General features: G+C 33.5%; 1 protein-coding gene across 3 annotated transcripts; it reads right to left on the minus strand.

Annotated features, from left to right (window-relative positions):
- Window positions 1–26,380, minus strand: LOC132738959 (YEATS domain-containing protein 2-like). Of its 3 annotated transcripts, none has more exons than XM_060726585.1 (18): window positions 26,259–26,380; window positions 24,937–25,041; window positions 24,223–24,320; window positions 23,445–23,537; window positions 18,886–19,059; window positions 17,921–18,030; window positions 15,328–15,489; window positions 14,308–14,419; window positions 13,883–13,927; window positions 11,373–13,591; window positions 10,709–10,785; window positions 10,032–10,111; window positions 9,294–9,432; window positions 8,227–8,412; window positions 5,293–5,405; window positions 4,473–4,547; window positions 3,537–3,601; window positions 1–2,799 (listed from the first exon to the last, which is right to left on the minus strand). In XM_060726585.1, exons 2-18 carry the CDS (start codon window positions 25,028–25,030, stop codon window positions 2,673–2,675), a joined length of 3,969 nt encoding a protein of 1,322 aa, XP_060582568.1. In that variant the 5' UTR covers window positions 25,031–25,041; window positions 26,259–26,380; the 3' UTR covers window positions 1–2,672. The 3 variants fall into 3 exon arrangements, with proteins under 3 accessions (XP_060582568.1, XP_060582569.1, XP_060582570.1); XM_060726586.1 differs by having other exon boundaries at window positions 26,254–26,344; XM_060726587.1 differs by lacking the exon at window positions 26,259–26,380 and adding an exon at window positions 26,006–26,161.

The following is a 26,380-nucleotide window of genomic DNA, read 5'->3' on the forward strand; positions in this document are numbered from 1 at the left end:
TATATAAAAATTTTATTCTTTAACATGTGCAAATTGTAAATATTTGCTATAAACAAATTGCATTTCATTATTTCCTATATAAACAGTACATAGTGCAGCTGAACAATCTAAACTTTACACAATACCTACCCATAATAATTACATGATATTGCAGTAAACTAATATTATGATAACTTGATAAAAACATTTCAACTGAGTATGGTAAAAAAGAAACCATATAATTATATAACAAGCATGGTCAACAGAAAATAACACATCATAATAACATCTTAAAAAACATGAATTTTTACTCATTGTTTGGTAAAAAAACTAAGTTAATGGGACTCCACTCAGGTTTTTATGATATGACAGGACTGGAAATAATATTTCAAGATTAATTTTCTGTTTGATGGAGGTTTAGACCAATAACTTGTATGCAAAATTTCAGATCATTTGCTTACTCCATTTTTCCAGAATAATTCTAATTAACAGGGGTTTCACTCTATTTAGAACAATTCAATTTATCTTCATTCAAAACATTCAGTATTCAAGCAAACATTTCAAGACACAAAAAGATGTTTTGGTTTCTTAGAGGCTTAAAAATAATCATGTGACAGGTTTAACTGGTTCTACAGTAACACAATACGCAACTATCTGCTTAAGATAACAAATTCAATCTTAACATAATATAATTATCAATTAATTGTAGATATTTCCCTGGCAGAATACATTTAATTTGACCTGGGGTTTGCTAAATAATGACTTTAAGATAAATATTTGATGCATACAATTAATGCCAGAAGATGTAATTTAATCCTAATTTATGAGGTCATACTATAATTTTATATACAGTCAAACTTGTGATGAAGACCCCCTATGAATACAAATCACCCTGTTAGTAAAGGCCATTCTTCAACAATCCTTTAATGATTAAAATGGACTGAGTTACCTTTTTACAGAACTGTAGCTGTCTAAACTGTTGAAGTGCAAAACAATAACCCAAGGGAGACAATCCAATTAAACAAATTTCTGATTTCATTTTTATGCACTTTAGGTTGTTTGCCACTTGTCATAAATCTGATTTACTTAAAATCTAACAAAAAAATGTAAATGTTATATTATTCAATTTTTGTTTAAATATGATGCCTGAAATATTACGAATGTTTGATGCCACTTAAACAACTATATTAACCTTTTACTGCCGAGTTCCTTATTAATTGTAGAAATGCTATTAAAAGATCCACATTTATTCCTCAACAATATGTAATAAATAGTTCACATATATTATATATTTATACTTGATCCTACTTTCACAAAAATGCAAAAGTGCTGTGTTCACCCTCGTCTGTTATGTGCACCAATTTCGACAAAAATTCCAAGTCAAAACCCAGGCATAACTCCAAAAATATTACTTTCAGAGTTATGCCCCTTGTCTTACAACTGCACCTTGTCATGATAAGCAAGTTTCATATTGATAACTTTTAAAATGTTTGAATATGGGCTACATTCAAGTTTTTCCCAATCTAACAATTTTAGAAATAAATGCATTATAAATAGCCCTTGGTAAGCTGGTTTGAAGAAGGCTTAAAGAGATACGATGCACTTTTCCATGACAGAATTACTGAAATACTCAGATTGAAACAACACAGAATTGTTTTATTAACAGAAAATAAAATATAAAAGCTGAAGGACATTTTAAAAGGATTTTTTTTTTTAAATTTTTGTCATTTTGCGCCCCAAAAAAATTATTCCCGAAAAAAAAAAATTGAGCAAATGATCTAAAATTTTGCACATAACTTATTACTCCAGACCATCTTTAAATGGTACATCAGTCTGGAAAAAAATCCAGTCACTTCACGTATAAAAAACTTAATGAAGTCCCTTTTAGGAGTCAGTACTCAGTAATTAAGTAATTACTGATTGCAGTTATAAAGTAATTACTGACTGAATTGCAATCAAATGAATGTTTCAGGATAATTTGTTTCGTTATGGTTTTAGAGATGCACCAGCAAACTTTAGGACATAATTATGGCACCGAAACAGGAAAGATGATTTTGGCTAGCCTCTGGTGCTACAAACTTAAACAATACCAGGTGCCCAAACCACCTCACCTGCCAGAGCTAAGAGATGCATAGATTCCAGTAATATGAACCCATTTAATTGCCTCTTATGATCACACAGGGATAAACGGTGGCTGCAATTCTAATGCCACAACCCTTAAAGTTTCAAGATAAGGAATTGTCAAAAACAATGATTCAAACTCTGACAGATTTGTATTCAATAACAAGTGCTGCAGATACCACAGCATGTTCCACTATTCTCAGTGCTTGGTAGTAAAAACAGGAGCCTTGACAATGTAGGATTTTCTTAGAAAACAAGAGGCCATAATTCTGTTAAAATCTAAGTTAGAGTAAAGCCTTGCAGAGTAACCTTCTATTTTAATCTACAATAAGTATTTGAAGTTTCAACTTATTCCCTTCAGATGTTTTTGAGACACCTACTAGCATGCACAAAAATTGAACCAAAGTGTGACGCCGACGCTTGGGAGAGTACAATAGCTCTCCCTATTCTTCAAATTGTCGGGTTTAAAAAAAGCCCACAACAGTATTATGAGACTGGGTCATGCAATTACAGGTTAACAATCAATATGTCATTATTGAAGTTTTAAGTATTTATTTTTCTTTCAAACACTGTCATCTCTCCATTTTTGGAAGTCCATTATTTTCCTCAACTCCAAGAAATTTATTTGTAAGAAAGTCTGTGATTGGTTGAGAATTTAGTGCTGAATAGACGTCTGCAACACCAAGAGCATCTGGGTATCTGTAATACATGAAATATATATATAAAACATTTGTTTTAACTTGCTTTTTTTTCTCAGTTTCGACAGTTTTTTTTATTATTATATTTTATGGATAATTTTTTATTTAAATCTATCAACAGTAATATTATATCGTTTCCATGACCTTAAGAGCTGTTACATAAAATGCCGCTTGTATTTTACATACATGAATATTGTACATTTTCTTTTTTTTCCTTTTTTTGGTTGGGTTTTACATTGAACCGACACAGTATAAATCATGTGTCAACTTTCCAGCTTTACTGGTGGAAGAGTACCAAAAGTGCCCCTTATTTCAGGCACAAAAACGTGCACCTTAGTCAGTAGAACCATCAACATTCTATAAGCTAGCTGAATAGCTTTCTCACATGTAGAATCCAATGACATATGTGTGGCTAGAACCTACAGCAGTGAGGGGCAAGTAGTTTAAAATTAACAACCTTAACAACTCTACCACTAACGCCCCTAATATAGTACATAAACAGAATAAAATTATGGGAGCCTTACGATATTGTAACAATCCAGTGAATAGAAAATAAAAAGAACTTGTCAAAATCACAGGCAGTTGCCATTTGAAGTGACATATACATGTAATAATAATTCTCATGTAAAGTAAATGATATGAAGTAAGTAATAAATCAAACATTTCTTCAAATAATAAATCAAACATTTCTTCAAATAATAAATCAAATATTTCTTCAAATGCAAACATATTACAAACCTTCCCATGTTAACTTTCAACGCAAATGTCTCCCTTAAAACATCTCCCATAAATAACTCCATGGCCTGAAAAATACCAAATTAATACATACAATACCATCTTCACAGCAGTTTCTGATATATTAAAAAGCATGTAGTAAAGTAGTAAAATAACAAAGATTTAGTTTTTTAAAACAATGCTAGCTTGCGAAAATTGAGGCAGGAGGCTTAAATAATAATGCCTAAACAACATTGTCTTCAAACTAGTTCTCTAAAAGTTCTGCATTCTAATTGACCAGTAAGAAAGTTATGACACCAGCAATCGGAAGGCCAGCCATTCTATCAATTGTTGTGAAGATGATTTATAAGCGAATTACTCTAATCTACAGCCTGAGAATCTTACATGCATGAGAAATCCAAACCATGCAATAACATACCATAATGTACTCAACAAATAAATTATAGTTCTTTAAGTACAAAATAACTAGAAATGTGGCCATAAGAAACAGACACTATCCTCATTCCACTGTTTTGTCTGTCTACAGACTGGATAAAATGTGACAGCTTGACAGACAAGGGCAAATCTATATTCCCCTACCACAACCTGAGGGGGGGGGGGACAAAAAAATGCAACACCTTCAAAAATCTATTACATCATTGTAGGTCACTTTCGTTGTGATGGATCGTGAAATTCTTACATAGTCATTTGCAATGTACCTCTGCTCTGGCATGTACATAAGTTATCAGTTCCTTTGCGAAAGTGAAGGCAACTAGTACTGGTAAACTGCTTGACAGCCTACCCAGGTACGATGCAGTGATTTAACTGAGCTCTGGTTAATTCAATGTGGCTTACTACCGTGATCTGGAGTGAAAACTCAATCCATTCATTCAACTTAGTTCTGTTTGACAGGTGGCTTACATAAAACACAAGAGATTATGAGATTGTTATGTCACTCACCTTATATAACATTCCATGTGACACTGTGCTGAAATATGAAGGCTCAACTTCTGTTGGTACAAGTTTTATACCAACCTATTTGATGTAAGAAAAGACAATGGTCAACTCATATGATAATAAAGATAATTTACTCATCAATTCCTGATGTGTTGATAAAAAAAATTGTTTCAATTAATAAAAATGTGAGCCTACTGTAAATAGTCATGCACACCTTAAATTACAAGTGTATGATTTATTCTTATTCTTTGTATTTTAGCAAATGTTTAAAAATACATCTTGTAAGCTTTCAACTTTAACAACCAACAAATCTATATAAAACACTTTTGCTCTCTCTGTTTCGTTGAATTTTAAATCAGACTGACAATTTCAAGGTCAAATGAGGACTTTTCAGCTGGAGTGCTCCACCATGCATTAAGGCCCATTATACCCAGAAATGCTTTCATTTTTATTTCTCAAAGTGTTTGAATTTTTGGCAATTAGAATATTTATAGTGATTCAGTATTTTGTATGGATGTCAAAATACTACTTTGATTACATTTTGCATCTTGTATGACAAATATTTTCACATTCAGAGCTTCTTTCTTCTTGTAAAGTTCTCTTAAAACCATTATTTAAACATTATAAAACTATGCCGTTTCTAAACAAGGAATAAAATATTCGAGTCTGAGGCATAATGTGCCTTTATATTTCAGGCAAGACCAGTCATTTGAGAAAATACCACAGATCTTCTCTGTAAGTTTGCTGGATAGCTGCCTCACACGATAAACAGGTCAAAAATAGATAAACATACATGCTAATATATAATATAAACTGTACTCACCTCTTGAACCACTTTCTCTACAAAAGGTGCCCCCTCAGTTATAGGTAACATCTCTATATCAGTTAATGGTACATGTGTGTCTGCTTTCTGTTTTACATACACCTTCTTTGTATCTAGATTATTGCAGAAAAAACACACAAAAATATCAGAAAATAAGCACTATGTTAAAACTCTTTATCAACTGTTCAGTCTTAATTTGCCTTTATTAAAATAATATTTTATTTTGCCTGATTCTTTTTATGAAATACTTGAAATGTCTTAAAACAGTGTTTATGTACACTATAGTAAACGTGTGTAAACTACATGTGTATAGTAAACTACATGTGTGTAGTAAACATGTGTAAACTACATGTGTGTAGTAAACTACATGTGTGTAGTAAATATGTGTAAACTACATGTGTGTAGTAAACACGTGTGAACTACATGTGTAAAGTAAACTACATGTGTGTAGTAATCATGTGTAAACTACATGTGTATAGTAAACTACATGTGTGTAGTAAACATGTGTAAACTACATGTGTATAGTAAACTACATGTGTGTAGTAAACTACATGTGTAAAGTTAACTACATGCGCATAGTAAACGTGTGTAAACTACATGTGTATATACAGCACATGAGTAAACTACATGTGTTATAGTAAGAGCAGCCATGGTAAAAACTACAAATTAAAAAACCATTTATGTAGACATTGTTAAACAATACAAAAGACCAATTACAATTTTGGATACGCATGACAGATTATTGAAAACTTAGTGAATCCTGCAAACATCCCAAAAAGCCCCTACTGGTTCTAAATGTAACGTTGGCTTTTTTTACTATGATTTTTCAAAATGGCTAATATTGGGTTATCAATTTATAAAAAAGAAGTGTAAATTTCCTATAAGGTAAACCTTTTAAGGAAGATTCAGAATTTTTTTTATTTTTCATTCTGCAAGATAGCATGACAGCTTCCTGACATGAAAGAATCATAAGTCCCTGAAATGACTCAAACCAACAGCAGTGAGGGGTCAGTAAGTTTGAAATCAATAACCTAACCTTTTGGACAGTGAGGCCCCTAAGATTTAGAAATAACATCTTACATGATGATATCTCTATATAAACTGATGTATTTGTTACATAGATCAGCTGGGGCATTTAAAAACAGAAGGATATTTACAAAAGATAATAATTTACTCAGAAATATATTGAAAATCGTATTTTGTACCATATTTCCCAGATATCAGCAATGCAACGCTCTTCAATTTGAGTTAGAATTTTTATTAAGGAAATTTTTATTCAGGAAAAACAGAGTGGGTGAATGATTGGAAATTCTACATGATCAGAAATTCTACACACAATAATTGGTCTAGACTTACATCAAATAGAAAATTAAAGGGGCATAAAAATCATTTTCAGTCAAATCATGTCCAAAAAAACAAGAGGGCCATGATGGCCCTGAGGTCGCTCACCTGTATATAGGCCCCCCCCCAACCCCCCACCCCCCCCAACCCCCTCCCCCCCAAACGTTGCAGGGCCAATTTAACCAAAGGGCTTTTATTTGCACAAACTTGGTAGACACCCATAAGAAGATGTTTCATGCTAAACATCTAAGCTCTAGCTCATTGGGCTATTTAAAAGAAGATTATTTTTAAGTTTTTACTATAACACATATAGTTAAAAACAATGACACCCCTGGGGGGCCGGGCCAGTTATGACCCCAGGGTTTTTATTTGAACAAACTTTGTAGACACTTACTAGAATATGTTTTATGCCTAATATCTAAACTCTAGCTATTTGGGTTTTTTCAAAGAAGATTTTAAGTTTTTGCTATACACATATAAGGAAAATCAATTGACCCCGGGGCGGGGCCAATTTTGACCCAAGGTCTTTTATTTGAACAAACTTTGTAGACACTCACTAAAAGATGTTTCATGCTTAATATCTTAACTCTAGCTATTTGGGTTTTTTCAAAAAAGATTTTTTTAAGTTTTTGCTATACACATATAAGGAAAATCAATGACCCCCGGGGCGGGGCCAATTTTGACCCCAGGGCTTTTATTTGAACAAACTTGGTAGAAAACCTATTAGAACATGTTTTCATGCTAAATATCTTAACCATAGCTCTTTGAGTTCTTTAAAAGAAGATTTTTAAAGTTTTTAACTTATATGCATATATAGGGAAAATCAATGACCCCCCGGGGCGGGGTCAATTTTGACCCCAGGGCTTTTATTTGAACAAACTTGGTAGACACTTATTAGAAGATGTTTCATGCTAAATATCTTAGCTCTAACTCTTTTTGGTTCTTTAAAAGAAGATTTTTTAAGTTTTTTACTATATGCATATAGGGAAAAATCAATGACCCCCTGGGGCGGGGCCAATTTTGACCCCAGGGCTTTTCTTTGAACAAACTTGGTAGACACCTATTAGAACATGTTTGATGCTCAATATCTTAGCCATAGCTCTTTGAGTTCTTCAAAAGAAGATATTTTAAGTTTTTACTATATGCATATAGGGAAAATCAATGACCCCCCAGGGCCGGGCCAATTTTGACCCCAGGGCTTTTATTTGAACAAACTTTGTAGACACTCACTAGAAGATGTTTCATGCCAAATATCTAAGCTCTAGCTCTTATGGTTTTTTAAAAGAAGATATTTAAAGTTTTTTCTTTCGGTTGCCATGGCAACCAGAGTTCTGCATGGAATTAAATTCTTTGAACAATTTTTAAAGGTGACCACCAAAGGAACATTCCTGTGAAGTTTGGATGAAATTGGCCTTGTGGTTTATGAGGAGATGTCATTTAAAGTAAAAGTTTACGGACGACGGACGAACGACGGACGCCGGACGAAAAGCGATCACAAAAGCTCACCCTGTCACTTTGTGACAGGTGAGCTAAAAAACCTCAGTGGAGTCCCTTTAATAATATCAACACAAAAAAGAATATTCAAACATTTACTTGTTGATAAGATATCAATTTCCTCATCACTTTGATATTCAACTGCAGGTACAAGATTTTGCAATGATGTCACTTCCTGTATAACATCGTTACTATTGGTTACAGATGTAAACTTCCTGTGTTGCTGATCGGAAGGTAAAGAAGTCTCTGCTTGTAAATCTATGGCTGTCGGGTGAAGTGGACGCTCTGAAACAGGCAAATTATCACGTCTTTTCCATAAAATATTTGTAAATTTTTCATGTATCTCCTAATATTCATGTTTCTTAAATTAACTTATACAACTATACAAAGACACAGATATTTTTTACTTCATATGGAAACTTTCCAGTTCCACCATCAGAGAAAGAACTCTGATGCATTATTTCAAACACAAGTGGGTAGCTTTCAATCTTTTGTTAGATGACTTGCATGCTCACATAACAGAAACAAGAATTTTCACTTTATCAAACTCAAAGCATACAGAGGTAAGTGACTAAGTCAGCAACAAAGACCCTTATTGCCCATGTACATGTTCATCTTTCAATCTGGACAAAAACCATTCATCATTTTTAAGTAAAATTTCAAAATAACAATGACTGAATAGCAATTAAACAGTGTAGACTATGATCAGAAGGTATAGATATGCAGATTTTTGTCTGCAAAGTTCCCATGAGTAGAGGCAGTAGTAAACCAATTGACTATGACTTCTGAAATACTTAAAAATAGTGGTCTAAATTAATCAGCCCTATATTGCACAGACTATTAACATTTTTTCAGAGCATTTTTTTAATCTTAAGACAAGATACTAAGAAAATCAATAAAAGTGGAACAAACAATCAACACAGGATAAGTGTTAAGGTTTTATTTAATGATGATAACCGAGGTTACGACTCTCATGAGACTTCATCAGGGTTATAAAAAATAAGACAAGATATATGGCATAATTTGGTATTATTCATTGAAAATGAAGGTGAAAGAAAATTACTTTTCAGCAAATATGTATGAAAAGAAAACTCTTTATTTTTATGATAATAATTACATGTACTTCTTGTAAGCATACAGACAGACAGTAATAAAAGGGCATTTACCAAGATAATGTGGACTATAGGCATGTAGTCTACACCATGTTAAGATCTGTTTTACTGTCCATAATGAATCCCCATTGTATGTCAGTCCATCTTGTAAATATGTTTGTACAAAATGTCTCACAGTTGACGCTCTCTGCCACTGTAGGAAAGAAAGATTAAAATTTATTTATTAAAAGACAGCAGTAACTGCATGCAGTTCAATATGCCACTTCTGAGTTACCAGAATATCTAGCTTGAGGGTTATGGCAGTAACAAGGCATTGCTTCATACCGCTAAGCAGTTGCAAAAAGGTTAAATATTCTTGTCTGTATTGACAACTTGTGTTTGATTCTTTTTCTTGCATATTTCATATATTGATTAATTACATATCAATCATAATTCAGAATAAAACTATGAAAACTACTATTATCACAAAGCTCTCTTTTCTTATAGAAGCGTATGAATTTACAACTTTCATAATGGCAAAATGATGTCATTCTAAGCAGCAAATCACTCATAAAAGGCCAACAGGAATGACAAACATGTGACTTGTCTAACACTGGCATGTAATATTCAAAGATTGCAATTCTTTCATAAAAGCCGCGCCGGAATGACATTATTTAAAGCATGCTACTAGTTTTACACATAGGATATAAGACAGGCTTTTCTAGCACTGGTATAAACAGTAGAAAATCCTGTCTAATATGCAAGAAATATAGCAGATTGAGTTAAATAAATGACAATATAAATGTAATTTACCTCAGATGCTCGTCGTTTCCCAACATTCCAAGCTAACCACTCTTCCTTCGACCTTGCACAGTACGGATGTAGGTGTCGACCTATCAATAAACACAAAATTTGAACTTCATTATATGCCTAAGCAATAAAATGAACTGTTCAAACATACAAAACTATTCCAACTCAAAGAACTTGTTATACACTAAGACTCAACAGTTTTCACTTGCATCCTCTATATATAAATTCCATCATAATTCATTATTTTTTTCAAAGACCTTATATACACCAGGTTTTTTTCTAGCCCATTTTGATGATCGATATTGGGTCATGTATGTTCCCATTGCCAAAAAGTTTTGTGTTTTTCTTCCCAATTTCAAGGAGAAAAGTCCCAATTCAAGGAACAAAAAAGGTAAAATTATTGTCATTTTGTTACATTTAACTGCACTGTACCATAGGAAATTGTTATGTTGCTTTCCAAATTGTAATATGCTTATGAGTTGCATATAAAAGGAGTTTAATTATTTCTATGTCTTATTTGATATATACATTATGTTTACCCAATTTGTCTTAAACATTATAAAAATTCCCAATTCTGGGGGGTCAGATCATATTATTCTCAAGGTGCTGAAAAAAAACCGATATACATGTCATAATACAAATTACTCTGCTACTGTATCCTGTAAGTACAAGCTACTCACCTACTGCAGACGACACTACAGGATGTCTTCTCACAGCAGCTTGTATCACAGACAATAAATCTGGATAGTCCTCTATCCTATAAATACATGTATGGTTATATACATGTACAAATAATTCAGTATTGTTAAAATCATCAAGCAAACAAATATCATATCTCTTTTTGTTTTTGAACTCCCAACTTAAATGCTTCATTTTTTTCCCTGTAAACTTACGCTGAATTAGTAATTTGTTTCAAAAGATTGACTATAAAGTATAATAGTGATTGACAAAAAATGATCTTGAAATTTTTTTGGATAAAAATATATAACATTAAACTATCTTAATTATAAAAAGAAGACCCAACTCTTATAAAAAATTGAATGTTTCTGACAGTCTTCATTACAAATAATATCTGTAGATTTTTTTTTCTTTGCATCAAAAGATAAAAATTGAACCTAATTATGACAAAATGTAAAGTTATTTTGATTTTGATGTGTGCACTCACCATTTACACTTAAATGGACATAATGTCACTTAAATTTCATACAGAAATTAACCAAGTCACATATTTCAAAATTGAGAAGAAAAAAAAAATTAACACAGTCATATTTTCTTTTACTTCTAATTGGACCATTAAGACAGTATAAAAACATTATGAAAAAGATATTACTGATGAAATCTTACCTCAAAGGTGTTATAGAATCTTTCTCCTTGACTTCAACCACCGGTTTATTTTGCCGTTTCTTTTTCGGGTCTAACATAATCCTCTTATCCCCCGGCCAGCTCAATTTTTTCGGGCAACTTTTGCCCGCGTCTTCTCCGTTTACGACAATTATTTTCCTCTCCGTACTATCACTAGTCTTTATCGTAACCGGAGTCTCGTGTTTATTTGCACTTAATTGATTTAACTGTGATGCTAAATTAGAACTAAGCAAACTTGACATCACTTTTCCGCCCTGAGTATTTTCACAATTTGCAGTATTTAGAGTTTTGTCGTTCTGAACAACAATCAAAGTCTTGTCTTGAGATTCAAAAGATTGTTGCCCATGACGATGCTGGCCATTTGTTACTACAGTGTCAAGTTTTGAGATACTATTTGCACTTGTTGAGTCTTTCGTTTCCATGGTAACGGCAGATTTCGAGGAAACTGGCACAATGAGTATATGATTAGATAAACCAGGCTGCTTTATGTGAGATGATTCTGCATCTCGATCAACAGTTTTGCCTTTATTAACAATTAACTTTCCTTGTTCCGATTGGGTAAGAATTCCTGCAGGATTTATCACAACTTTTCCAATGTTACTATTTTTAGAAACAGCCTCGGACTGGCTCATCACAATCACATTTCCATTAGACTGTGGCACTTGTAAATTACTCAGTAAAGATTTGCCTTTACTCTGCAGCATGTCTACTTTATTATTTGCACCAGGTACCAGTATCAGAGGATGTGGCTTTGATTTCACTGGCTGTGCTAAGCCAGGCACCAATCCACCATTTACTGGAACTCTTTGTTCAACAAGATTCAAATGTGTCTTATCAATTCTTAAAGGTTGCTGAGGTTTCAGCTGACCTTGAACTTGAATCAATCCCTGAGAAGTGACCTTCAATTGACCTCTTACCATAGACTGGTTCCCAGAATTCACTACCGTCTGCTTCCCAGACTTCAGATTCAAAATATTCACATTCTGATTTTGAGGAACACTTTGCACTAACTGAACACTGTTTTGAGATTTAAGTTTTAAAGTACTAGAAACAGGGGTGAGACAGTTTGATTTTACCAAAGTTGCATTTGTCAGCCTTTTACTTAAATTGTTGTCAGGTTTAATAAATAATACTGGCCCATTTTCCGATGATTTGGCAGACTGTGTGATGTTCTGCCTTGAATTTTGCCCCAGTGTTGATGGACTCACTCTCAAATGGCTAGCAGACGGAACCCCTGATAGCCTAACATCTGGTTTACTATTTACAACATTTGAGGCCAGTAAAACAGGCTGAGTAATGGGAGATGCTACTCTTATCTGACCAGGGTTACTTCCCCTGGGCAATGCTGCAATAGTTGAACCAATTTGTTGAGGTATGAGGTAAGTTTTCCCTTGATTGTCTGTACATTTCAAAAATATAAGATTTGAATTTGCAGATTGGTTCACAGTTTTGTTCACCTTTAAATTTGATACAGGACTTGTTTGTATTAATCCAGTCTGTGCTCTTGGCTGATTCCCAGGCACATTTGTGAGTATAACAGGTTGAGAGGGAACCATGAAGTTATTTTTAGAATTTTGACTTTTAGTTGGACTTAACTGAATTAATGTGTTTGGCATGGTGCCCACCACAGTTTTTATTCCACCAACATTCGAGGCACTTAGTGACCCTAACCCTTTCAATATAACATTTCTAGAAGGGGATGCACCTTTAACACCAGGACTGACTGCCTGAAGCTGTACTATATTGTTCTTTGGTGGGGTGACTGGGTACATTCTTGGTAAATTTGAACTCTGAGGCAGAGGTGAACCCACAGGGACCAAGGTGAGTGGCTGCGTAGTTATAATGCTCTGGCTGACCACTGCCTCTGCTCGGTTCCCAGAAAACAGTAAATGTTCTGCCAACAATGAAGTTTCTCTTGAATTATTACTTTTATTTCCAGATGCACTAGATTCATGATTCATTCCCACTTGCCTGTTGGCCAAACTTTCAGAACTTGTTTCACTACCACCTAAACAAGCAGACCTTCCATAATCATGATCATCTGCTGGTTCCACTTTAATCTCCATGGCAACAGTACTGTCCTGTGCTGGTGCCCCTGATGTAATGTCTTCAGCACCTATTTCCTTCTTTATCTTCACTGAACTACTGGATTTTTCTCGTTTCACTTTAGGAATGTCTTTTTCAATTTCAATGTCTACAACCTAAAGGGTAAAAAAACATATTGACAATTTAATCTTTGGTTTAGTTATGCTTACTTTTACAGACATTTTTTTTACTTAAAACCACATTTCAAACATTAAATGCCAAACCTGAAGGTCAAACTTTTATTAACAAACTGATGATATTTGCCGCTTTTGGGGAAAAAAAATATACACAAAACTGGATAGAAATACTGAAAATGACAATGGACTATTCTAAATTCAAATATGGACAAATCCATTTCATAAAATCAATAAAGAATTTAGTTTAGTATATCATATACATCTACTTACAGTTTCAGAGCCTAAAGTCTGAAGACCTGTGTATGTTCTATCCAACTGGAAAACAAACAATTTTTAAAGGTCAACATTCAAACAAACTAAGTACAAAACTACAACAAAACATAAAATTTTATAAACATATTAAGCAACATAGTAGTCTTATTAAAGTAAATAATCAAGAAACGCGTATATATAAAAGTCATTAGTATAACTTTTCCTTTATTTTAATTAAAGTTTACGTTACACCAACACTATTAAGGTAGAGGACGACCTTTTGTGCATTTTAGTACATTATTTCAGGTATGTGCAGAATCAAAGCAAAACTGACACAAACAGTCAAGTTTGATCATTTTATTCTATTGTTACAAAGAGTTAATCATTTTATACTGATATTAAACATACAATCTAAGATCAAACTTGTAACAGAAGAGAAATACCTTTAGGTTATGTACAATATCCATTTTTTTGTTTCTATGATCTTTAAAATGTAACTGCACCCTGACAGGAAATTCTCCCCAGCCACGCCTTGTCAGGTGGAAAGGAGGCTGACTGTAAATTTCAAACAAACAATCCTTATTTATAGAAACATAAAAATAGATAATGTGAATTTATTCTCATATCATAAAAGATTTAATATCTATTCAGCTTCATAAAAACCACTCATTATATACAATAACAAACCAACTTTCAGTATATCTTTATACTGAGCCAACAGATTTTACCCATGCAACCATTACAGACCAAGATCTGCCCGCAAATCTGTGCCATCTGACCATGGTCTACACTGTTTGCTTATTCATTTACTACATATTTTGAAATTTTCCCTAAAAATGATAAATGGTTTTGTCCAAATTGAGAGATGGACCAGGCAATTTAAGATATTTAGCATGGTGAAGGCTAATAACAACAGCATGGTTAAGATCATAAAGCAACAACCTATATAGTTCCGGGACAACATCAGGAGGTTTTCAATGATTTAAGAACCATTTTTTTCAATTTCCCAACAATTCAGTGTCAATTTTCAATAAAAAAAGTTTAATAAGTTTATCAGTTAACAAAAGAGAAATGCCACTAAGGTAGTCATAATTTTAATTCAGTGCTTCATCTCTACAAACCATATCAAACATCAATTTTAGTAAACTACGCCTTCTTCATATCTGTCATATATTTCCTTTAAAGTTTCGTAACTTTATTTTGACAATATTTTTGTCACAGTTGACCAAACTTTAAATATTTCAAACAAACAAATAAATTCCAAAATGATGAAATACATTAAGACAGTCCAATCAAATTGCACTTTTATTTATTTTCTTTAAAGAGCTTTCTTTAAAAGCACATAAGTTTTACTCTTAGCCAAATTTATCCAAAGCATAATTTACACTAACATTGACACAAATTGTTAAATTGATTTTTGTCATATATAAAATCTGTGACAATGTTATATTCTATATATTTACCTGACTTCTACTAAATCGTTGGGTCTGTAACTCGGATGCAAGAAGAACCAAACTTTTTTTACAAAGTCGTCAATACCAGGACTGTTTTTAGGTCCTCGTACATAAACCATCCATTTGTGTGTGGCCTGATCATTCTCGTCCCGCTGATCTGCTGGGATACTCCTGATTACACAATGAAAGACAGCAATCAGTACAGGTGACTTAAAGCAATTAGTAAAGGTGACTTAAGGCAATCAGTACAGGCAACTTGAAGCAATCAGTAAAGGCGACTTAAAGCAATCAGTACTGGTGACTTAAAGCAATCAGTACTGGTGACTTAAAGCAATCAGTACTGGTGACTTAAAGCAACAGAACAGGGGACTTAAAGCAATCAATACTGGTGACTTAAAGCAATCAGTACAGGCAACTTAAAGCAATCAGTACAGGCGACTTAAAGCAATCAGTACAGGCGACTTAAAGCAATCAGTACAGGTGACTTAAAGCAATCAGTACAGGTGACTTAAAGCAATCAGTACAGGCGACTTAAAGCAATCAGTAAGGGCAGCTTAAAGCAATCAGTACAGGCGACTTAAAGCAATCAGTACAAGTGACTTAAAGCAATCAGTTAAGGTGACTTAAAGCAATCAGTACAGGTGACTTAAAGCAATCAATACTGGTGACTTAAAGCAATTAGTAAAGGTGACTTAAAGCAATCAGTACAGGCAACTTAAAGCAATCAGTAAAGGCCACTTAAAGCAATCAGTACTGGTGACTTAAAGCAATCAGTACTGGTGACTTAAAGCAACAGAACAGGGGACTTAAAGCAATCAATACTGGTGACTTAAAGCAATCAGTACAGGCAACTTAAAGCAACAGTACAGGCGACTTAAAGCAATCAATACTTGAGACTTAAAGCAATCAGTAAAGGTGACTTAAAGCAATCAGTACAGGTGACTTAAAGCAATCAGTAAAGGCAAACTAAAGCAAAATCAGTACTGGTGACTTAAAGCAATTAGTACAGGCAACTTAAAGCAATCAGTACAGGCGACTTAAAGCAATTAGTACAGGTGACTTAAAGCAATCAGTAAAGGCAGCTTAAAGCAATCAGTACAGGTGACTTAAAGCAATTAGTAAGGGCAACTTGTGTAGCTTAATTTCCCATCACAGTAAAGCTTGTTTAGTCGCTTGGTTTTAAAAATTAACAATGTATAAAATGTTAATGCCATATTGCCACTGTGCATGGTACCAGTAGAAGATTACAACCTGTGCATTATTTCAGAATTAAAAGGACACTTTAACAGAACCATTGATATACACAATATAATTTGCAATTTTGTTTCTATTTAATGGCACATTATGTCTCAGAAATACATGTTTTGTAATTCCTTAGAAATGTCAAACATGTGTTTAATAATGTTTAAATAATGAATTTAAAGCATGTGACATGTTTAAATAATGAGAAAGTAATGCTGAACGAGCAGTAATATGTTGTAAAGGTAGCTAAATGTAAACAAATAAGTATTTTGAGTTCTATACAAAATACTAATTCACTTAAATTATACCAATTGCTGATTGTATTAAGCAGCAAAAGGTTGTTCATGTATATGGGAAATGAGTAATTTTTTTGAAACTGTGTTTTTGAGAAAACAAAATTGATAGCTTTCTGAGGCATAATGGGCCTTTATATTAGAAACCTAAGAGTATTCAATCCATCAAATGTATCAGCACAAATCATCATTATATAATTAGTGTAAGTAAAATTAAGATATATCCAGGTGTAACCTAAATTCGGCGATATAAGAACAAATGTCAATGGCATTTTCAATTATCTACAGTAATCTATAATTATACTTGATATAATTTTACTACAACTATTTAAAAGTTACTTTAAGTTGATTTCTAACAATGTAATTGTTCAGTGGTTGCCAAATATAAACAAATATGACTGATGTAAAATCTTACTACGATCTGAAAACGTCACCTAAATTCGGCGATTCTGATTGGTTGCAGTAAATTTTTAATTTTGGCGGGATTGTGACGTAGTATGTTGACCTAGATTGGCAGTAAAAATAGTAGGATAACAAACGGTGACTGTCAAATTATTTTAAGCAACAAATAGAGGAAAGTATAGATAAACTTGAAATTACATCAGGTAAAACACACAATTTTCTCTATGTCATTTACATTTTTTAATGTTTATCAGCCGTACCTCCATCTGTAGCGCAGAAAATCACTTGAGTTGTAAATAAAACCATGAGACATAAACATGATTGACATTCACCTCTGAAATCTCTTGTGAATGACAAAAAACAAAACAACACTGAATTAAGGAGAACGTCGAATTTGGGTCACGGTAGGATATTCTATTTAACTTTAGAAGAATGATTTTGTGATAGAAATTGCAGCAGTACAAACCTTTTTACTATTATCAGTCTTAGTCAAATAGTAGACAAAATTAATCATATAAATGTGTTCAACTGCTCAAGAAGTTATTTATTTCAGATCTTAATCACTTTGTTTTAAAACACTTTAACCCCACCCCCAAGATCAAAACCATTAACCCCTTTCAACCCTTTAATAAAATTACATTAACACTAGAGAGTGAAATTCATACTTAGACACATTTCCAACAATTATCCTTTTCTTCACTTTAAATCTGCCAGTTCTTGAATCATTTTGCTCGCTACTATTTTTCGAGGTCTCTGCTTCCGGCTTTCTGTGTCCCTAAAATGGAATATTTACACTTCTTACATCATCATAATTATTCTCCTATCTCTCTAATTAAGTAATATTTACAAAAATAGAATGCAATTTTTGGCCGGGTTGCAAATGGTGCAAACCCTGGTTATAAAATGGTGAATGTCGGGCGGCAGGTGGGCGGACAGGGAAAATATCTTCATAACAGTTTTCTCAGCAACTACTTATCACAGCCTCTTGATATTTGTTATACAGCACCAACACGTGGTCCTATACCGTGGGTCTGTCGCTCTTCCACTCCCTGTTTACCGATTAAGTTAAATTTTCAACATCAATGGTCAATGGTAAATATTTTTTGTAACATCACAACCTCATGATATTTGGTATACAAATGCAACCCGGCCTTTTCTGTCTTTGACCCATTTTTTAAATTTGTAATACAGTACTCAATAAATTTGAGTGCGAATATAAAAAGTGTTCGAGCATCGCATAAAATTCCTTAATGCAGTATAATTATATCCAACAAGGTGCATGAATGATTTGCAAAAAAAGCATTGCTATCATGATTTCTGTAAGTGTGTAGAGGTACTGCTCCAACACTGTAGTGAGTTTACTCCATTATATTTTACAAAATCATATAACAATGCTGAGCTGACGTATGGGTTGATATTCTACAGCACGCAGCCTATAAAACTTTACACAAACTGTTGTAAATACATGAAGTCTGAGGATAGAGGACTATATTTTTGCATTAAAGGCAACTATTTCACAAGCAGTGACCCTGGATTCCTCAAGGATTCAAATTCAAGTTAAAGCATATATACATGTTTTCATAACAAAATGCTTGTCTGCTTTAAAAAGAGAAAACAAATAGAAGCCTACTTTTGGTGTTATTATTCCAATTCTCTCAGACACAAATTCTGTCTGCTGTGCATTCCCTTCGGGAGCCTCTTGTTTTACTTCACTTTGATTGGGCAATGCAGGGGTGCCAGGTGGCGCTTTACCAATAAATTTTCTAACTGTTGGATGAATCATTGGTGCTTGATCAGCTGACTTCTGAAAATAAGTCAATGTTTATTTTGTTGTTTTTAAAAAAAAAAGCAAAACTAGAAATATGTCATCATGCCACGGATGCCCCCGCATGCAGCCAAATTTCAAATGTTATAATATTTAGTTCCAAATTTGTTTGCACAAATTATTTTTTTCATTCTTAGTTCAAAGCCCTTAAAACTTTTCAATGTTAACACAAACCATTTTTATACAATGTTCAAGGCACTGAAATTATTCAGTCTTAACCTTTTAAAAACAGCATATTGCATATTTGTAGCCAACATAATGGCTATATACATTTCCACAAAAGTATGAGTGCTGAAACTGAAAGTTCAACATTCAGGAAAGATAAGTTTGTCTAAAATAATTGAACCACGACCAAATTCAAACTTAAACTGCTTATTCCTAAGATGTATCTATATTATTTTCAAAGTGAAAGGGACATAACTCTGCCAAAAAATCATCGAACCATGACCAAATTCCAACTTGACCTGCGCATTCCTTTGACATATCCATATGTCAATTTTGAGTTGAATATGTAACACTGTTGGGTTGATAATGAACAGAAACTGTAAATTTCATATCATTTTCAAAGTGAAAGGGGCATTACTCTGCCAAAAATCATTGAACCATGACCAGATTCGAACTTGGTCTGCGCATTCCAAAAACATATCCATATGTCAAATTTGAGTTGAATGTGTAATATTGTTGGGGAGATAATAAAACGGAAACTGAAAATTTCATATTATTTTTAAAGTGAAAGGGGCATAACTCTGCCAAAAATCATCGAACCATGACCAAATTTGAAATTGACCTGCGCATTCCTTTGACGTATCAATATGTCAAATTTGAGTTGAATGTTTAATACTGTTGGGGAGATAATAAACAGAAACTGAAAATTTCATATTATTTTCAAAGTAAAAGGGGCATAACTCTGCCAAAAATCATCGAACCATGACCAAATTTGAACTTGACCTGCGCATTCATTTGACGTATCGATATGTCAAGTTTGAGCTAAATGTGTTGTACGATTGGGGAGATAATGAATGGAAACTGAAAATTTCATATCATTTTCAAAGTGAAAGGGGCATAACTCTGCAAAAAAACATTGAACCATGACCAAATTTAAACTTGACCTGCGCATTCCTTTGACATATCCATATGTCAAGTTTGAGTTGAATGTGTTGTACCATTGGGGAGTTAATGAACAGAAACTGAAAATTTCATATTATTTTCAAAGTAAAAGGGGCATAACTCTGCCAAAAATCATCGAACCATGACCAAATTTGAACTTGACCTGTATTTTCTCATGACATATCAATATGTCAAGTTTGAGTTGAATGTGTTGTACTGTTGGGGAGATAATGAACGGAATCTGAAAATTTCATATTATTTTCAAAGTAAAAGGGGCATAACTCTGCCAAAAATCATCGAACCACGACCAATTTCGAACTTGACCTGTATTTTCTCATGACATATCAATATGTCAATTTTGAATTGAATGTTTTGAACCGTTTGGGAGATAATGAACGGAAACTGAAAATTTCATATTATTATCAATGTAAAAGGGGCATAACTCTGCCAAAAATCATCGAACCATGACCAATTTCAAACTTGACCTGTATTTTTTCATGACATATCCATATGTCAATTTTGAATTGAATGTTTTGAACCGTTTGGGAGATAATGAACGGAAACTGAAAATTTCATATTATTTTCAATGTAAAAGGGGCATAACTCTGCCAAAAATCATCGAACCATGACCAATTTCGAACTTGACCTGTATTTTCTCATGACATATCCATATGTCAAATTTGAGTTCAATATGTGCAAGGGTTATTAAGATAATGAACGGAAAGTGATGATGACGGAAGGACGGAATGACGGAATGAAGGAATGACGGAACAGGGTAACACTATATGCCCCTGCCATTATATGGCGGGGGCATAACAAACAAAAAATGTGTAAATTTATATTTGAATACAGATACACTGTATTTGTTGTTATTATACATTTTATGATTTACAACTGAAAGCAAATTTCCTAAAATTTTAATTTAGTTTATTGCTTTGTAATATTAAGTTATCAACAAGAGCTGTCCGTAAGACAGCGCGCTCGACTTTTTTATTGCTTGCCAATAAAAAAAGTTTTTGCAGTAAAAGGCAATACAAGAATCTCTGTATTTTTAAAGTGAACAATGGCCATGAGCATTAAGATATTTAGTGAAGAATTATTTTACTGAATTGTGTGATACCCTTGAACACTGCAGGTTCAGTGGATAGGAATGAATTTTTTTAGATTTTTTAAGTTTTTTAGTGCTTGCCTATAATACAAAACATTGACAGTTAAGGGCCATAATTCAAATAAAATCTTTGACAGAATTACCTTCTCCTGGACATGTTTGGGAATCATGATTGTAAACAAGTATTCCAACTTTCAAATTAATATCTCAAACAGTTCAGTCAAAAAGTGGACTGGTACTAAAAAACTTAACCAAGATTCTAAGTCGATAAAAGGCCTTAATTTTTAAAACAAATCCTTGACAGAGTTACTTCTCTTGCGTACAGATGGGGTAATGATGTGAAATAGCATTAAAAGTTTCAAAGCAATATCTCAAAGGGTTAAGGCAATAAGTGGATTTTACCCATATTCAATGTATTTTCTAAGTCAAAAAGGGGCATAATTCTGTCAAAAACCTTGACAGAGTTATGTCCTCTTGTCTGTTGATGAAGGTCGTGATGGTAAACAAGTATGGTCAGTTTCAAAGCAATACCTCCAATGGTTTTGAAATAAAGTGAGGTGGTACAAAAAACTTAACCAAGCTCAATACACTTTCTAAGTCAAAAAAGGGCCATAATTCTGTCAAAAACCTTGACAGAGTTATGTACTCTTGTCTGTAGATGGAGGTTATGATGGTGAACAAGTATGGTAAGTTTCAAAGCCATACTTGTAATACTTCTGAAATAAAGTGGGGTGGTACGAAAAACTTAACCAAGGTGTGACGCCGACGTCGACGCCGGGCGAGTAGGATAGCTCCCCTTTTCATAGAAAAGTCGAGCTAAAAATTATCATACATTCATAATGAACACAGTTTGGCTTCTAAATTTCTTTAATATTTTAGTTGTTTTTTGGCTTAAACTACAATGTACTTCAAATATACATATGTGTATATATACATACAAAGTAAATACAATCAAATACATAAAGGATTGAGTAGAAAATTTGAAGCTATGTGAAACTTTCCCCTTGAAAAGAATCATTTAACACTGATAAGAACATTCATATCAAAATAAAAAATATTGTTTACTTGCAATTTATTTAAAGTTAAAACCAAAGGTCATGCCAGTGCCATAACTTTCCAGCTGTACTGGAGGAGGAAGACAACGGTTCCCCAATGTGAATTATTTCAGGTACAAATGGGTAGAACAAAACACCTTCCACAACCTATCTATCTGGATACAGGTAAACCTGTGAAAAAAGGCCATCTGAAGGAAGAGACCAGGCATGGCCTTTATGGACAGGGGTCTTTATTTGGAGGTATATGTTAAATTTAATCAAAGGTTGTTGAAGTCACACCTTTATTTTAAGGGTGATCTTTATTTGAAGATGGCCCTAAACACAGGTTTGACTGTCTTCAGAAAAGTTATTAAAGAATGATATTGGTAAAAAAATAAGATATCATGAAGGGTAATAATTCAAACAACCAATCCTTGAGTTTTCAGTCTCAAACAATCCTACAATTAAGACTACAGGCATTTGTGACTTTTCAGATACGCATTACAGAAATTAAAAGTTTTCTCAAAAGAACTCAAACCTAGACCTCTAACAATTGGACCACTGACAAGCCTGTAACTTTAACTCCTTTCCAATCAAAGAAAGAAAGACTGACTTGTATAAAGGTGATGATGTCCATACCCTCCGCGTATCTAAGTTTCAACCCATACTACACTAAATATCTTAAATGGGCTTGTTTATTTTACAATCTGAATAAAGCCATTTATCACGTTTAGGAAAATTTTTAAAAATAAAGACCATCTTGGTTTGCACTGCTTGCAGGAGCAGATACAGTATCCGCCAGGAAGCTAACAGGTTAATGCTTATGTCATCAGGATAAAGATGCTAATATGGTAATCTTTCCACCAACATGGTTAACTTCAGGAGTTCACTGATGATAAAAGCATTGCTGGCTGTGTGGGGTCAAACCCTGTGAAAGGCAACTCGTTGTTTCCATGAGCAGACGCATTGCTTACTATTGGTATGGTTCCAGGGACAGATGTTAGAGTGTTTCAATAAGCTAACTGCTTTCAACATATTTGAACTAAACTAAACTCATATAAAATATAATGAACTAATAAAGTATTACATACCTTCGAGGATTTAGTATTACATACCTTCGAGGATTTCTGCTGATTTGCGTTTCCATAGAAATTGGCAATAATACATGCTCTTAATCTATCCATCATGCTTCTAGCCAATTCCAACTTCTACAAAACAAACAAGTGGGGAAATGACAATTATTCAATCTGCTGAGATTTTACTCCCAATATTGTTGATTGATATTAGTATGAACTGAACAGGCAAATTTCTTGTAATGACTTGTTTGCTTAGCAATACTATAACAGTAATATCTGGATTCAGAGCTGGTATTCTTCTGAAAAAGTTTTTCGACTTACTAGAATCACACAGGACATTGAAGTACTGAGTGTGTGAAACCTGACATATGGATTGTAGGTTCAAGCTTTACTTACTACTTAGGTCACAATTTTGTTTCCTCAAATGACACTAGTGCTGGTTAGTGTCAGGACACAGCCTTGAGAGTGGTTTAAATTAGCCTTTCTTGTATCATAGTTTGGAGACATTTCTATTGAAAATGTGTCATAGTTAGATCATATACCCATACATAACAGGAGTGCAGATGTTAGTTACACACACTCCAGTTACAGCACTGTTTGTTGGATATAAGAAGAGTATGCTTCTTGATTGGCTCATTTTTGGGGGGTTTACTTATTATGTACACCTCCTCGCATAAATCAGATAGCCTCGGGTTTCAATGCTCTTTCTATTACTTAACATACGGTTATAATTAAAACATATTATGTTTAAACAAAAACATAATTCAGCCAATCAACAAAACGTTAGTCATCAACTTCAAGACAAGGAAACACAAACCTCACTAATGTTAAGAAGTTCCGCTTCTTTATTACTGACTTCCATGTCAAACTGGTTCTTGATAATAGAAACAATCTTCTTCTTTGTAGCTTCTTTGGCTGAAATTGAAAAAAAAACAGATGTCAGTAGGACTTGACTATTCTCAGTGCTTGATAGCAAAACAACAGCTTGGACAATGTAGTTTTTTCTCAGTTCCAAATAGCTATAATTCTGTTAAAATCCAAGTCAGAATTTTAGGCCTTTATATATGAGATACCTTGTTTTATGTTACAACCCATACCTTTCAGTAGTTTTGGAGACACTAACTTGTACATAGAAACTTAACCAAAGTATGACGCTGTCACCAAGGCCTGGATGAGCTAGAGTACAATAGTTCTCCCTATTCTTCAAATAGTAAAGTTAAAATTTCTCTAAAATTTGCAAAACCGTGTTACTAGCTTTAAATTTTTCAAGTGACTATTGATAAGAAATTGTGGCAAGTGTCTCAAGAAATAATATGATCAGCAATATACACACATGTAGCTGATAGTGAATAACATTTTTCAATATCCACTAATGTATAGTAACAAGAAGATAGGAGAGTCAGGATAAAGCATTCAACTTTTTCAGTAAAGGTTGTAAAACATCTTTAAATTGTTAAGTTTTTGGAACACCCTTATATTGCAAAGTCACATGTGGGAATACTTCTAAATGGTTTAGTTGGAGAAAACATACCTCCTTCTTCGATGACACGCCTCCTCTTGTTCTGTACTTCAGAGACATCTTCATAATCAGGGTCAATCTCTATATGTGAACGTTTTGCTGTCATTCTAAATATACCTACAAAATATAATCATACATTTGAAGTATGGTAAAAGTTCAACAGTTCACATGAACCATATGAATAAATTAACTGATGAAAAGATAGGTGCCAGCATTTTTTTTTCAATACTTTGGGAATGGTGCCGGTACCAGACTGATTTGGAAAATGCATTATTTTGACTTAAATTGGAAATTTTTATTATGCATTTTTTTCAGCAACAAATAAGATTAGTCATCATGAATAAAGATAGCTAACAGCTTCCACTGTCCAGGTAGAACTATTGAGTGGTGATTAATATGAATATCTTGGAATATAATGATTTTAGAGAAATCTCTTGGCCTTGTGGGGATTTTGAGCAGCCATTTTGGGAATTTTAACATTAGAAATTGGGAATTTTAATGTTTATTTTCTATTGGGAACAGTGCCGTTTTAGGGTAGTAAGTATATAAAGAAAAAAAAAACACTGGGTGCATAAATGTTAAGGTCTTCAGCATACCCATTTATATATTATGACATGACAATTAATGCCGCATCAGATGAAAAACAAATATTGGTTAAAAATCCGTATAAAGTTTTGGAAGCCAGAACTACAGAAACCCCTGCATGCAGTTTGACAGCTCTAATGATTCAAAAGTTTGGCCACTGACATTACAAATTTAGCCAAAATAGTAAACATTTCTGTCACAGGATGAGAAAAAATGTGCAGCCTGACCAGGACTCAAACCCGGGACCCTCGAATTACCGTACCGCGACTATACAGACTGAGTTATCGGGCCGTTTTCACATCATTTCAACTAAATAGTAATCAGTTCTGAACCGTGACAATTTTATACCATGAGATTGATGTCAATATATATGCTTCTGATAGTCACAAGTGACAAGAAATTTTACATAAAATTCACTTTCCAAATAAGTGTAGGTTTTTAGCAAAACTGGCAGAACATTATCAAAACAGTATCACAAGAATCTGGTAAAACTTACTACACGATCTGATGGAAAAATGTCTTTCTGTGTTTAATTTCTTTTGAACATGCTGATCAATATTCTGTGTTTAATGGTACCCCACCCACAAATTTCACTTTGGTTGTAAAAATAGAAAAGAAATGACTAAAGTTTCGCTTGAACGAATTTTGCGATCAACATGAAGTCTAAATTTGCAACCAAACTAATATGTGGCTAAAATACATTCTCAATGTATAGTGTATGATGAAAATTTGCTAAATGCAAACCTTACTGCAGATAAACAATGTAAAGTCTAGTTCCTTGTGGAGGCCGCCATGTTTATTCGATCGCCAGGTCAAAGGTCGTTCCGGTTCACTGAGGCGCACAAAGAAAATGTGTTATCGATTAACAAGG

This window comes from Ruditapes philippinarum, unplaced genomic scaffold (assembly GCF_026571515.1).
Source record: "Ruditapes philippinarum isolate M1 unplaced genomic scaffold, ASM2657151v2 ctg5096_1_1_1_1, whole genome shotgun sequence".
Taxonomy (NCBI): Eukaryota; Metazoa; Mollusca; class Bivalvia; order Venerida; family Veneridae; genus Ruditapes; species Ruditapes philippinarum.

Bases quoted from the DNA above. Each gene is read 5' to 3' on its own strand.
- LOC132738959 (XM_060726585.1), bottom strand. From the start codon at position 25,030: ATGACAGCAAAACGTTCACATATAGAGATTGACCCTGATTATGAAGAT. The intron at 23,538-24,222 runs GTTTGTGTTTCC...TTTGTTTTGTAG, and splicing joins AACTTCTTAACATTAGTGAG to AAGTTGGAATTGGCTAGAAG. The intron at 3,602-4,472 runs GTGAGTGACATA...GGTATTTTTCAG, and splicing joins CACATGGAATGTTATATAAG to GCCATGGAGTTATTTATGGG.